The 12811-nt window shown below is 38.9% G+C and overlaps 1 protein-coding gene across 2 annotated transcripts in view; it reads left to right on the top strand.

Moving 5' to 3' along the window:
* usp36 (ubiquitin specific peptidase 36) overlaps positions 1-12811 on the top strand; it is a 77744-nt gene that overhangs the window by 35689 nt on the left and 29244 nt on the right. For both annotated transcript variants that reach the window (XM_060844859.1, XM_060844860.1), the window contains exons 4-11: positions 1615-1725; positions 2794-2896; positions 3621-3688; positions 7902-7972; positions 9232-9314; positions 10923-11034; positions 11520-11660; positions 12432-12532. In XM_060844859.1, the coding sequence (XP_060700842.1) occupies positions 1615-1725; positions 2794-2896; positions 3621-3688; positions 7902-7972; positions 9232-9314; positions 10923-11034; positions 11520-11660; positions 12432-12532 (790 nt within the window). The remainder of the gene's footprint in view (positions 1-1614; positions 1726-2793; positions 2897-3620; positions 3689-7901; positions 7973-9231; positions 9315-10922; positions 11035-11519; positions 11661-12431; positions 12533-12811) is intronic.

Genomic DNA, 12811 nt, shown 5'->3' with positions numbered 1-12811 from the left:
AGCAGTAAGTTTCAGTTTTGGAGGGATACCGTTGAAATTAGGATAGCTGCGCTAACCCTGTATCAAACATAAAGTTCTTATTGCCACGTTATAGAAAGGATGTAGAGGCTCAGGGCAAAATGTAGAGAGGATGTACCAGAAATGACCAGGTTGAACATTGGGGAAGGAGTGACAGGCTGGGTCTTTTCTGTGTTGAAAAGACCAGCCTGAGCAGTGACCTAACGGATGGCTTTCAAATGCTGACAGGTTTGGGTAGAGCATACCTAGAGAGAATGTTTCTCTAATTAATATCGATATAACTCTAGGCAATCAATGTAATATAGTTTGGAAGAAATCTAAGAGGAAATTTGGAAGGAACTTGCTTATACAGAGTGCAAATGTGAATGTTACCACAGATTGATGGAATCAAATAGTGTAGATGCATTTTAAAAGGAGGATGGAAAGGTCAGAGAAGGAAGGGAATAGAGGATTACGGTAACGGATTTGAAGAGGAGACTTGAGTGGAATAGGAATGGTAGTGTGGACTCTTTTCATAGGAGAACCTGTTTCAGTGCTGGATATCTTATGTATGTATGTCACCCTCCCTCCAGTCCATTGCTTTGCATTTCTCTATCAGTGCAGTCTGCTAAAGCCAAATATCCCCTCCCAGTTGTCTGATTTTAGATTAGATTGTCCAACCTTGCCTGCCCTTCCCTGACCCCCCCCCCCCCCCCCCCCCCCCCCCCCCCCACCAAAGTGGTAGACTGAGCCATCATCTCAGTCCTTATCTCTGGAAGTGTCTCCCTAAATGAAGTCACTGTTCCCTTTATATTTGAAATTTTAAAAAAATCCTATACAGTCTGGTGTCAGTGACCCCTCTCCTCTTAATTCTATTCAGTGCCTCATTATCCACTCTTCTTGGTAAACATAGCTAGCAGCTGTCATGGACCATTCAGCCCCTCAAATCTGTTCAGTCATGCTTGCATTGATTGCCAGATCTGATTGTAACCTTTTCAATCCACACTCCTGTCCTCCTCCATAACCATACATACTTGCTAAATAAGGGATGCAATTTTTTCATGATAGTATCTTCAGAATATTTTGTACGATTTAAGGTGTTTTATAAGTTTGTGTAATTGTTGCCATCAAACTCTGGTGTCTGAGTTGAAACTCATGCAAAAATAAATGTTTAAGAAGGTCCACTGTATTTTCTATCCCATATACTGACCATTGAATGTGGCTGGCTGGTCAGCAGTTATTGGCTGTCCCAAGATGCAGTTGAGAGTCAACCACATGGCTGAGATCTGGAGTCACATGTAGGCCAGATTAAGTGGAGAAGGCAAATTTTCTTCCCTGAAAGACATGAGTGAACCAGATGAATTTTTCTAACAATCAGCAGTGATTTCATAATTTATCAGTAATTCAAATTCCATCATCTATTGTGGTGAGATTTGAACCTGGGTCCTCAGAATGTTAGCTGAGTTTCTGGATTAATGCTCCTGTAATAATACTACTTGGCCATTACCTTCCTCCTGAATCGATTTGATTGAGAAACCCTTAGTTATTTTGCCCTGATGTAATACTTTGCAAGCTGTTGACATAAAATTCTTACCTGTGTTCATTTTATTGTTGCAGGTCCCCAGACTGGATTTTGTATGATCTGCATCATGCAGAACCATTTGATACAGGCCTTTGCCAACAGTGGAAATGCTATCAAACCATTATCATTCATTCGTGAACTAAAAAGTAAGTTATTAAGTGTTAATTACTACAATCAGTTCTCTGAATCCAGTGGCCTATTGTAGAGAAATAATTAGCGGTTCATTTGACTGAAAAATATTGAAGGTGACATTTATTCCAATTTGTTACACCTTTGCTAGGATCCCTTAGATTCCTTACAGTGTGGAAACAGGCCCTTCAGCCCAACAAGTCCGCACCGACCCTCCAAAGGGCAACCCACCCAGACCCATTCCCTTACATTTATCCCTGCACCTAACACTACGGGCAATTTAGCATGGTCAATGTCCTCAGAAATTTTGTTGTACTTTGTCAATGAATAATGATTTATTTGAGATCAGATTAACAACTTATATAATTTCCACTTTATTGGAATAAGGCTAGGGCAGTCGGCCCTTTAAAACTGTTCCTGCTTTCAGTCAAACCTTGCAAATCTGCATCTACCTTTGTTCCTCCGTTTGTCCAACAAAGATCTATCTATCTCCATTTTGAAATTTTAAGCTGACTTGGTTGACCTCAATTGATTTTTGAGGAAAAAATTGATCAAGCAATAAAATTGCTGAACACCGGTGAAATGCTGGGATTTCACTCTGAGAGCAACACTAGTCAAGTGAATTTCTCATGAAGGGTTTTTGCCCGAAATGTCGATTTTCCTACTCCTTGGATGCTGCCTAACCTGCTATGCTTTTTCAGCACCACTCTGATCTAAACTCTGGTTTCCAGCATCTGCAGTCCTCACTTTTGCCGAAGTGAATTTCTGAGATTACTGATGATGCTTAAATACTGTTTAACTGCCATGTAGCCTTAAACAACATTGATTCTGCGTAGTGCACTCAATTATAGCTTACTGACTTTCCATTCCCTGTTAGAATCAGGCTACACTAAATACCATTACGTTTCTCCGTCTTTTAGGCACACTGCAGTTGGTTTGGCTCAGCACACGCAGATCTGTTCTTAAAGTATTTGCATGAAAATAACTTGCAGATACACCAGACTTGGATTTAAAATGGCCTCTAAGTCTGTGTAGTTGATGTAATACAAGGCATGTGTTGCTATAATTGCTCCTGTTAATTTCAGAAATAGCAAGACATTTTCGCTTCGGGAATCAAGAGGACGCACACGAGTTTCTGAGGTACACGATTGATGCCATGCAGAAGGCCTGTCTGAGTGGTTGTACCAAGTAAGTTTATTTTACTTTCTTTTATTAAGTATTTGGGGTGGAGGCTAATTCACTTTGTACTTGTGAAGAATTGGAAACAAACACTTTCTTTCTTTGGTGTAGGCTATCTGTTTTAATGAGTGAATTAGAAAAATGGATTCACTGTTTTGTTGCTAATTGAACCAATGTTTTCTATGAGGCTCAGACCAGTAAATCAGTACTGCTGAGGATAACATCTGTGAAATATGTTGACATCTGTTTCTGCCTCCACAAATACTGCCAGATTGTCTGAGTTTCTCTGTCTTCTGTTTTTGCTTGAGGTCTCGAGCATGTGCACTATTTTGTTTTTGATGTGGCATATTTCTTTCTTGTTTCCTTATTTTTACAAACACCTTAATTGAGAATACTTTGTTTCTTCATGTTGTATGTGTCAACTCACCAAATACGTCTTTCAAGTCTGGAACATCATATGAAACCTGCTATATTGTACAAATGAGTTAGCTGTTCTAGTTCATAAACTTCTGTGCACCAGAGGGAAGATTGTGGCTGAAATACAGTGTATTTCTCACTACTTGGTTCAGTGAAATGCAGTTGAGAGACAAAATAGTTTAATGCTAAAGTAATAGACTCCCCATGTCAATGTAGCAGTGCTTGTGTGCACATATGTACAGCCATCATATCTGTTCAATATAATTCTGATGTAATCGTGCAATTCTTTTTTCCTCTTATCCTTCATGTTTTGAAGGTTAGACCGACAAACACAAGCTACTTCATTGGTACATCAAATTTTCGGAGGATATCTTAGATCTAGGGGTAAGTAAACTGGAAGGATTTTACCCCTTTCATACGTAATCAACAAGTTTTATAATATACTGAAAAATCAAGCAGAGTTATTGAATATTTCATGAGTAATGAATTGAGGTATTGCTCATGGGCAAAAGAATGTCTGGCATTTGTTGACTCCCTTGCCTCTTAACCAAATACTTTTCAAAGAACTTCCTATTTTCAGACTCCTGTTCCTTAGAAAAATATTTATTGAGAAAATGAGCAGCTGCAAGGATTTAACAGTAGATTTATCCTCTCCGATGTATCCCAAGTCTCTCGATTATGTAAAATGATGATCAAGAGAATATTTAACAATAAATCATTTTTGTTGGATGAATAATTTAAGGGATATTACCCCTAATGAGACACATCTGGTTTTATTCACTCTAAGTATCTGAAGCTAACAAATTGTGGTTTTGTAATTAGAAAAGTAAATTCATGATTTATTTTTTCCAAATACCTTCAGCCACTAAAGGCCACCAGCCAATGTTTGCAATGAAATACCATTCAAAATTTATTTCCACTGCTGCAATCTGAGCAACAGTAGAACAAAATAATAGAGTTGATAAAAAACATTAATGGGTGATGCTCTCCATTTCATACCTTTTTTTTAAAACCATGTTTATAGGTCATTTGTGATTTTCTTTACTCAGCGAGTCATGAGTTCATGGGATGCCCTGTCAGTAACTGGTGGACTCTCCCTCTTTATGGGCATTTAAACAGGCATTGGATAGGCATGTAGAGGAAAGTGGGCTAGTGTAGGTTAGGTGGGCTTGGATCGGCGCAACATCGAGGGCCGAAGGGCCTGTACTGCGCTGTACTTTTCTATGTTCTATGTTCTATAACAATCAGAAATGCAGCAGACGATGGAGATCCAAGATGGCGGCGACTCAGCAAGTCTGAGTTTACAGTGCTCTTCCCAAAACCTGGGTAAAGTGAGTTACTCACCCCCACCACACTTACCAAACCACCCAAAAAAATTTTCTAACCTTAATTAGCTGCTTACTATTATATTTAAGCAGTTTAATATTAAGTGGATAATGAGTAAACCAAAGGGATCCCGCAGCTCTCAGAAAACAAAGACCCCTCCCCCACCCTCCTCTCCTTCTCCGGCTGCAGCTGATGTAAAAACAGGCCTTGAAGAGATGATTGCCAGGCTGGAAACGACACTCGTCAATTTCATCGCAGAATCCAGACAGAGATGGAATGCATTCGAAGAAAAGTTACAAAAGCACAGCCAGGCTCTCGAGGAATTACAGGGCCGAGTGGAGGGGGCGGAGCTAAAGGCCACGACCTCCGAGGCTGCAGCACAAACAGCTGCAGAACAGGTGCGAGCTCTGGAGCAGAGAGTCCGGGCCTTTGAAATCTACATGGATGACCTGGATAATAGAAATCGGAGAAAGAATATCCGTCTTCTGGGCCTCCCTGAACAAGAAGAGAAGGGACAGTTAGCAGCATTTCTGGAGCGATGGTTGCCCCAGCTTTTAAACCTGGGGGCTGAAACTGACCGGGTAAGGGTGGAGTGGGCCTACCGGGTCGCAGCACGCGGATCTGGCCCAAACCAGCGCCCACGCCCGGTCCTGTTCCGGCTGCAGAGTTATAGGGAGAGGCAGATACTCCTGGATGCCTCCAGAAAGCTTGGAAAGGATCCTAAAGCTATGATTCATGAAGGATCCAAGATTATGTTATTTCAGGACTTCTCCCCGGCTTTGGCACGAAGGAGGAAGGCGTTTGATGAGGTGAAGAAATGTCTAAGGAACTTAAATATTCAATACACCTTACGCTACCCAGCGACGTTATGCTTTAACCACGAAGGATCCGAGTATAATTTTAGATCACCAGAAGAGGCTAAGGAACTTTTAGACTCGTTTAAATAAATCGTAAGAGACAATTTATGTTGGCTTGCCTCTTCCACACTCCGTGGGGAGAAATGGATACTTTACTCTACTTTACTTTTGCTTCTGGGAGCAGGGTTGTCTTCTCTTGCTATTTTATGTTATTATACTTAACTGTAATTTGTTGGAGTTGTAATTTTATAGTTATGTGTGTTTGTACGTGGCATTGATGCTATCAGATATACTCAGGTATGGGTGGGGATGGGGCGCTCACTGTCAACTCTAGCTCGGTATTATATCTAAATCCTATTAAGGAGCGCCCGGGTCAAGGGTGGGACACTGTTTGGGAGAGGATATGGTGGACCTTTAGAAAGGAAGTAAGGCTCCCTGAGAACAAGGGGGAGGATCTCCATTCAAACATGTTTTGTTTTTTTTGTTCTTATTGTTTGGAAATAGTTTCCTTTTTATTATACTGTTATGAGTGTATTAGAGAACATTTTCTCTTGTTTGAAGGATGTAGGTGACTCAACTATACACTCTGGATAATTGTGGATTAGATTAGTAGTTAACTGAGTTTCATTGTTTTTCTTTCTTCTTTAGTATCATTCCTTTGAATTTTGATGATTATATATTTAAGATCTATTTTTATATTAATGTTTGTGCTTGAAAGTTCTGTTTATTTTTGTAAATCTGTCAAAATATTAAATTTCTAATAAAAATATCTTTTAAAAAAAAAGAAATGCAGCAGACAAAACTCACTGCTCATTTCAGTATTAGGGAGGGTACAGTCGAGAACTTAGACAATTTTTTAAAAAATGGTAATAGTACTTAGCATGTTTGAGTTCATTATTATGGTAACAAAAATTAAAGCTGTGATAATTTATTATTTGCCATTAAAAATTTGAGCTTATTGATCTTAGAAAAGGCTACACTTCATCTCAAGCAGATGGAACAAGCCACAGTCTGGTATTCCTTGGCAGGCTGAAGCAGGCAGAGTGCAGATTTGTGTGCAAATTGACAATTAAAAATAGTGATGGTAATCAAATTGAGTGCACTTCCCAACACCATTAAATATACAGAAGAAATTCCTGGTAGCAGAGTGAATCAGTGCTACATTGTCCAGCAATAAATTACCAGCAAATGTTCAGAAGTTCCAATAAAAATAATTCATTGTTTCAGCTAAACCTTCAAGATGCAGAGTAGAAGTGGAGCAGATTACCCAACTGGTCCTGTGTACATGTAGAAGTAGGCAGAGTCGTGATAGCAAATCATTGTGCCGGTGCTCTTAACTGAGTCATGATAGGGCACGGGAGGGTAATGTTAATTAAAAGAGAATGCAATTTCACTTAAAATTATAGAAACTCCACTAGAAGCAGGCCATTCATCCCATCGAGACCGCAATGACCCTCTGAACAACATTCCACTCAGAGCCAGTCTCCTACCCTGTCCCTGTAAAGCTGCATGTCCCATGGCTAATCCAACTAGCCTGCTCATCCCCGGACACTATGGGCAATTTAACATCACCAATCCACCTAACCTGCACATGTTTGGATTGTGGAAGGAAACCCAAATGGACGCGGAGAATTTGCATTATTCCACCCAGGTAGTCATTTGAGGCTGGAATTGAACCTGGGTCCCTGGCACAGTGAGACAACAGTGCTAATCACTGAGCCACCCTGCTGCCCTTGGAGAGGTTGATTGTTGCTTTTAAATATTCTATGCTCAAATATCAAACTGAGTAAAGTTTCAAGTAGTTCTGCAGGGGAGGAATAATTTAGCTACCTCTGTAGACTTTGGGAAATATAGTTTCTTGGCCACTAAACTTTTAAGAAGGATTGCCAATTTCCGGTAATTTTGTTCTTTTTACTGGATGGAGTTTCTTTGAGGGATAGTTAGGATAATTGGAAGCCTTTAAATGCAGTTCAAAGTGTTGACTTAAAAGTTAATAAAATTCAGCACCATCTTTTGACCCCAATCTTTGTGGCTATCTATAAATTCAGTTTTACAAAAAATAGCACAAGTGGGAGATTAAAGATCATTCTGTTTTCCAGCATAATTATATTAACTTTATTTCTTTTTCTCCCTTTTATATATCTGGTCTGTTTCTGTGTTTTAAGATGGTGCTGGAGAATGGTGATATTATCCAACACTTTTGGCTGTACCTGTAACATGCATGTAACAAATACACGTGACAAAAGAATTAACAAATCTTAGGAAAAGTTTGGGTTGAGAAGATAAAGCAGAGCAATTGTGAAACTGATTGAAAGAATCCTATGAAAGCGAAGTATTTTTCCTCAGGTTGGAGGAATATTCGTTAATAGCTGTAATATTTTTGTCTTGATCTCTTCCCCTTTCTGCACCCAAAGTTAAATGTTCCGTGTGCAAGAGTGTATCGGATACATACGACCCTTATTTGGATATTGCACTTGAAATAAGGGTAAGTATACCTTTCTTACAAGAAACCTTCAGGTATCTCATGAAGTGCTCTGGGTGTGAATAAAGGCATTGGCCCCACTTATATGGTGCAAAGTCCCCTGCTCCTGGAGGTAGTAAACTTGGAGGCAGGAAGAGGATTTTATTTGGTAGGGTGGTGATGTATTGAAACCCTGCCCTCTGTTCACCTCCACCAGAGTTGAGTTCAGGGTAGGAAGGCCCATCATCCTCCAGTCATCTTGATAGCTACTTGAGGATGTTGGCCATGTGTCACCATGCACTGAGTAGCTCAGGGCAGTAGGCAGGGTTGAACCATCAAGGAACTGTCCCTGGAGCAGGGATGTGCCTGTCACCAATCATGGTCTGTAGTTCTGGATTAGAGCCTTTCTTTTAATTCACTGGGGCATGGGTATCACTGGCTAGCCAGCAGTTACTGCCCATCCCTAGCTGCCCTTGAACTGAGCGGCTTGCTAGGCTATTTCAGAAGGCATTTGAGTGTCAGCCACATTGCTGAGAGTCTGGAGTCCCATGTCGACCTGACCAGGTGAGGATGGCGGACTTCCTTCCTTGCAGGACATTAGTGCGCCATTTGGATTTTTCTGACAATCGGCAATGGTTTTGTGGTCATTAGTAGATCCTTAATTCAGATTTTCTAAATTATTGAATTCAAATTTCACCGGTCTATCATGGTGAAATCTGAATGCAGAGCATTAGCTGAGTTTCTGGATTGATAGTCTAATGGTATTACCACTAGGCCATCGTCTCCCATGTGTGTACAAGAGCATATTGGTACAGCAACTTTTAACTGAGTGAATTGTGACACGCGCATTCACACACAAATAATGTAGACGAAATGTGAGGCAGTGACTACTTACGTTGTTCGTGCTTTCTATCTATTCTTATGTTTCATGCAAACCTGCTTCCAAGCATTTTAACTAATATTGCTGAAATCCACTGAATACACACAAGACACATACGTTGTAGTATCTCTTGAGTATGTTATGTAGAATAGAATACTACCACTATAGAATGGGTTAAGCGGTAACACAGGTAGATACTAGAGAATGTAGTCTCCACATATATTTTCTTTGGGCCATCGCTCCTATTTTAAAGGTGTAGGTTCTGTGATAGTAAAGTGATTAATAACAGTTGCTGCTTGAAGCATATATATAAAGTTATGTTTGCTTGAATTTTGTTTCTTGAAGTAAATAGTTGTTCTATTACTTTTTCGTCTTGACTCTTTCGCAATTTGTCTCTCCTCAGCAAGCGCCTAATATTGTCAGAGCCCTTGAGCTCTTTGTGAAACCTGATTTTCTCAGTGGTGAGAATGCTTACATGTGTGCAAAGTAAGTAGTTTTCCAAATGTTTTGTACCTGTTCTGTAGATTTTCTTGAAGATTTGGGTCCCAGCTTCAATATTTAGCTTCAGCTAGTCATATGATGGGGTGGTAATTAATCATAATTTCTCTGGAGCTCAAGTTCATTCCTGATCACCACATTAGACAATCACATGGAATTTGGATAGGTCCAGGTTTGGCCTTAATGCCAAAATAGCTGATTTGGGAGGCAAAATGTTGAGAAATATTTATTCGATAAACTTCTGAAGCTATTACACTGGTGACTTAGTGACCTGTCTTCTCCTGTGCTACTTTTGGTCTTGTCTTGAAATTTAACTCACTTTGTTGATTTTAATGCATGTGTCATTGTCCAACATGTTTTCTGCTGGTAGCAACACATGCCCTTCAGGAAAAGGTATTTTACCCAGCTTCAATATTTTGAAGTGAGAGATTTAAAAAAGACACAGGCAAATGTTTTATAAAGAGCGTGATTCATATGTGGAATGATAATTACAGGAATAGGGATGGTTAAGAGGGATGTGGGCCAGGAGCAGGCAGGTGGGACTACTTTTTAGTTCGGATTTATGTTAGACATGGACTGGTTGGACGAAAGGGTCTCTTTCTGTGCTATGTGACTCTGACATTCTGTCATCCTTACAATGGGAGTGTTTTCATCTGCTTACTCCCCACACATTTGTTCCTCTGGTTCCTCTCCTATGTGCCATTCCTGACCAGATGGTGGCATACCTGCTCCGCAAGCTGTGGTGCTTTTGAAACTGACCAGTCAACCTGTGTCCAGGTCACTGATTCAGCCCTCTGCAATAATACGACCTCCTGTGTGCACAAAGTTTCATATAGTTGGTTCCAATGATACAACCTTTTTACCTCACTATTTGGTTATTGCAGAAGCCATTATGCTTTGTAAAAGGTAGTGTCCAATCCAGCAGTGGAGGAATAAATTTAGGAACAAATATTTGCAAGTAATTAGAATTAGATGAATTTAGTAAAATGCAGTGAGTAAAATAGGTTTTAAAGCAATTTAAAAATTAAAACCTCTGGGAATGCAGAAGTATGAGGCTCCCTGAATATGGAGTTGGTTATGAGGGAAGAGAGGTTTGACAAGCAAGGATTCTATCCATTGGGGATTTGAGGTGTAAGACCTGACCTGGTTGAAACCTGTAAATTCCTGGAAATGTTGACAAGTAGATATTACCTCTTGGGTGAGAATGTAAAATTAGGGGTCACAGTTGAATAATATGAAGTCACTCATTTAAGATGGGGATGAGGAGTAATTTTAAGTGAGGGTTCATGAGTCTTTGGAACTCTATTCCTCCAAGGGTGATGTTGGTTTGAATATTTTTCAGGTAGAGATAGCTCATTTCTTAGTGAGCAAGTGGGTGGAAGGTTATATTGATAGGAAGGGGGAATGCGGTGATTGAGGTTACAATTACCTACCGTGATTGAATTGAATGTGGAGCAGAATTGAGAAAAACTGCCTGTCCTCCTGATTCATATGTATTAGCATTTTTCATGCAGTGGACGACAAAAAATATCTCTGATTTTGCTTTAACTGCTTTGAAAGGACAATTATGACTCCAACAAATAACTCTTTATTTAGGTGTAAGAAGAAAGTTCCAGCTACCAAGCGCTTTTCCATTCACAGAGCTTCAAATGTGTTGACTCTTTCCCTGAAACGATTTGCAAACTTTAGTGGTGGTAAAATCACAAAGGTGAAGTGATTTTTTTTTTCAGTTTGCTATTGGAAATTTTCAGTGGCCATTTAGTCTTGTTATTCTGTAAAATGTATTTGTCTTTCAGAAGCATAATCCTTAGATGTCTAATTCATTGCTGTATGAGGTAGCTTTTGCATCCCATTCACAAGAAATTAACATTTGCTGTTGCAAGATTTCTGCACAGTTGCTGTGCAGAATTCCAAAAGAGCAGGTATTTTTGTATTGGAAGTAAAGCAGGAATTTCAAATTTTGCAGCTATTTAGAAACCATTCAATAGCAATCATTTAATTAAAAGAAAAATTCTTGCTAATCAATCCTCCTCACATAAAATCTATGAACCTCTTAATGAGCTGATGTGGATTATGTAGCAATTTGCTTGAGTATTTAATTATATTTTGTCCGTTTTAATGTAGATTTTACGTTAGGAAATAAACTTAAACATAAAAACTTGATTATATTTTTGACTGTTGGTATTTTAATAGGATGTTGGTTATCCTGAATATTTGAATGTACGTCCATACATGTCCCAAAGTAATGGCGAACCAGTCAATTATGGATTGTATGCAGTCCTGGTGCATTCTGGATATAGTTGTCATGCTGGACACTACTACTGTTACGTCAAGGTGAGAATTGCACAGTTAATCAACTCATTAAAAACATGAGCCAAAATTACTCTCCCTTTTGAAACATTGGAAATTCTTATCGAACTGGCTTGAGTTTGTCCACCGTCACCTTTTGTATAGCAATTTGTTTATATCAATTCAGTTTATTGAACAGCCCTTACTAATTATTGGAGTGGTAACCCAAACTTGCTTTCTTATTCGCAACTGATTTGACTGAGAGAAGAAAACTGCAGCCAGGATTCTGGCTCTCCAGTTATTTTGTTAGAGATTGATTCAGAAAAATTGATCTTAAATATATAGTAATGTATTAAGTTCTAAAATTGTTTTACACCACAGTTAGTCTCAAATATCAAATAATTGTAAAGTTAAATGTTGATGCTTTAGAGTGTATCTACCTTTATTGACACCTTAGTTATTTAAAATGTAAAGCAAGTACACATCGGTTTCTCTGAAGAATGTGGACAGGCTAAAAGTGTGATTCTTCTACACAATGAGGTCATATTTTGCTATAAGTTTTGTACTTCCTTATTTCCAAGAATATATTTCCAGCATTTTTTGGTTTTGATAAACCATCTTCAGTGAAATTACAGGTGTTTGTTGATCTAATTATACAAAGAGTGCAATTTTCTTCTTGATCAAATGGAATATCCATCATAAGATTAATGTAACTAGATATTGGGGCAAAAAAAATCAGTTGAGCAAACTTTACTAACAATAAGTATTTGAGATAATTTATCCATGACTTCAGTGTTAGCTGTTACTTTTTTTCAGGCCAGTAATGGGCAGTGGTATCAGATGAATGACTCAATGGTTCATTGTAGCAATATCAAGGTGGTACTGAATCAACAGGCTTATGTACTTTTCTACTTGAGGTGGGTGTTAGTAAATGCATTTCTTCGTTTATTTTATCTTTCTTTCTCATAGTTTTTTGAAAACTATTTATAAATTTGATTTTCGGTATGTGTGTAATGTGACAAACTCTGCTCCTTTAACAAGATTATGTTTCTATGGTTTACTTTTTCAGAGGGGTCATAAAAGACACAGACTCCAAAACGTCTTAAGTTAAAGGGTTTCAGGGCCAGTTTGATTATAGCTAACAGATACTGCCTCAGACAACAGGCTTTCAAGTTTTGGAAATAAAACACTTGGGG

The sequence above is a fragment of the Hemiscyllium ocellatum genome, chromosome 25 (genome assembly GCF_020745735.1).
Source record: "Hemiscyllium ocellatum isolate sHemOce1 chromosome 25, sHemOce1.pat.X.cur, whole genome shotgun sequence".
Taxonomy (NCBI): domain Eukaryota; kingdom Metazoa; phylum Chordata; class Chondrichthyes; order Orectolobiformes; family Hemiscylliidae; genus Hemiscyllium; species Hemiscyllium ocellatum.
The sequence above is the reverse complement of the archived record's forward strand: the minus strand, read 5'-3'. Positions and strand labels throughout refer to the sequence as shown.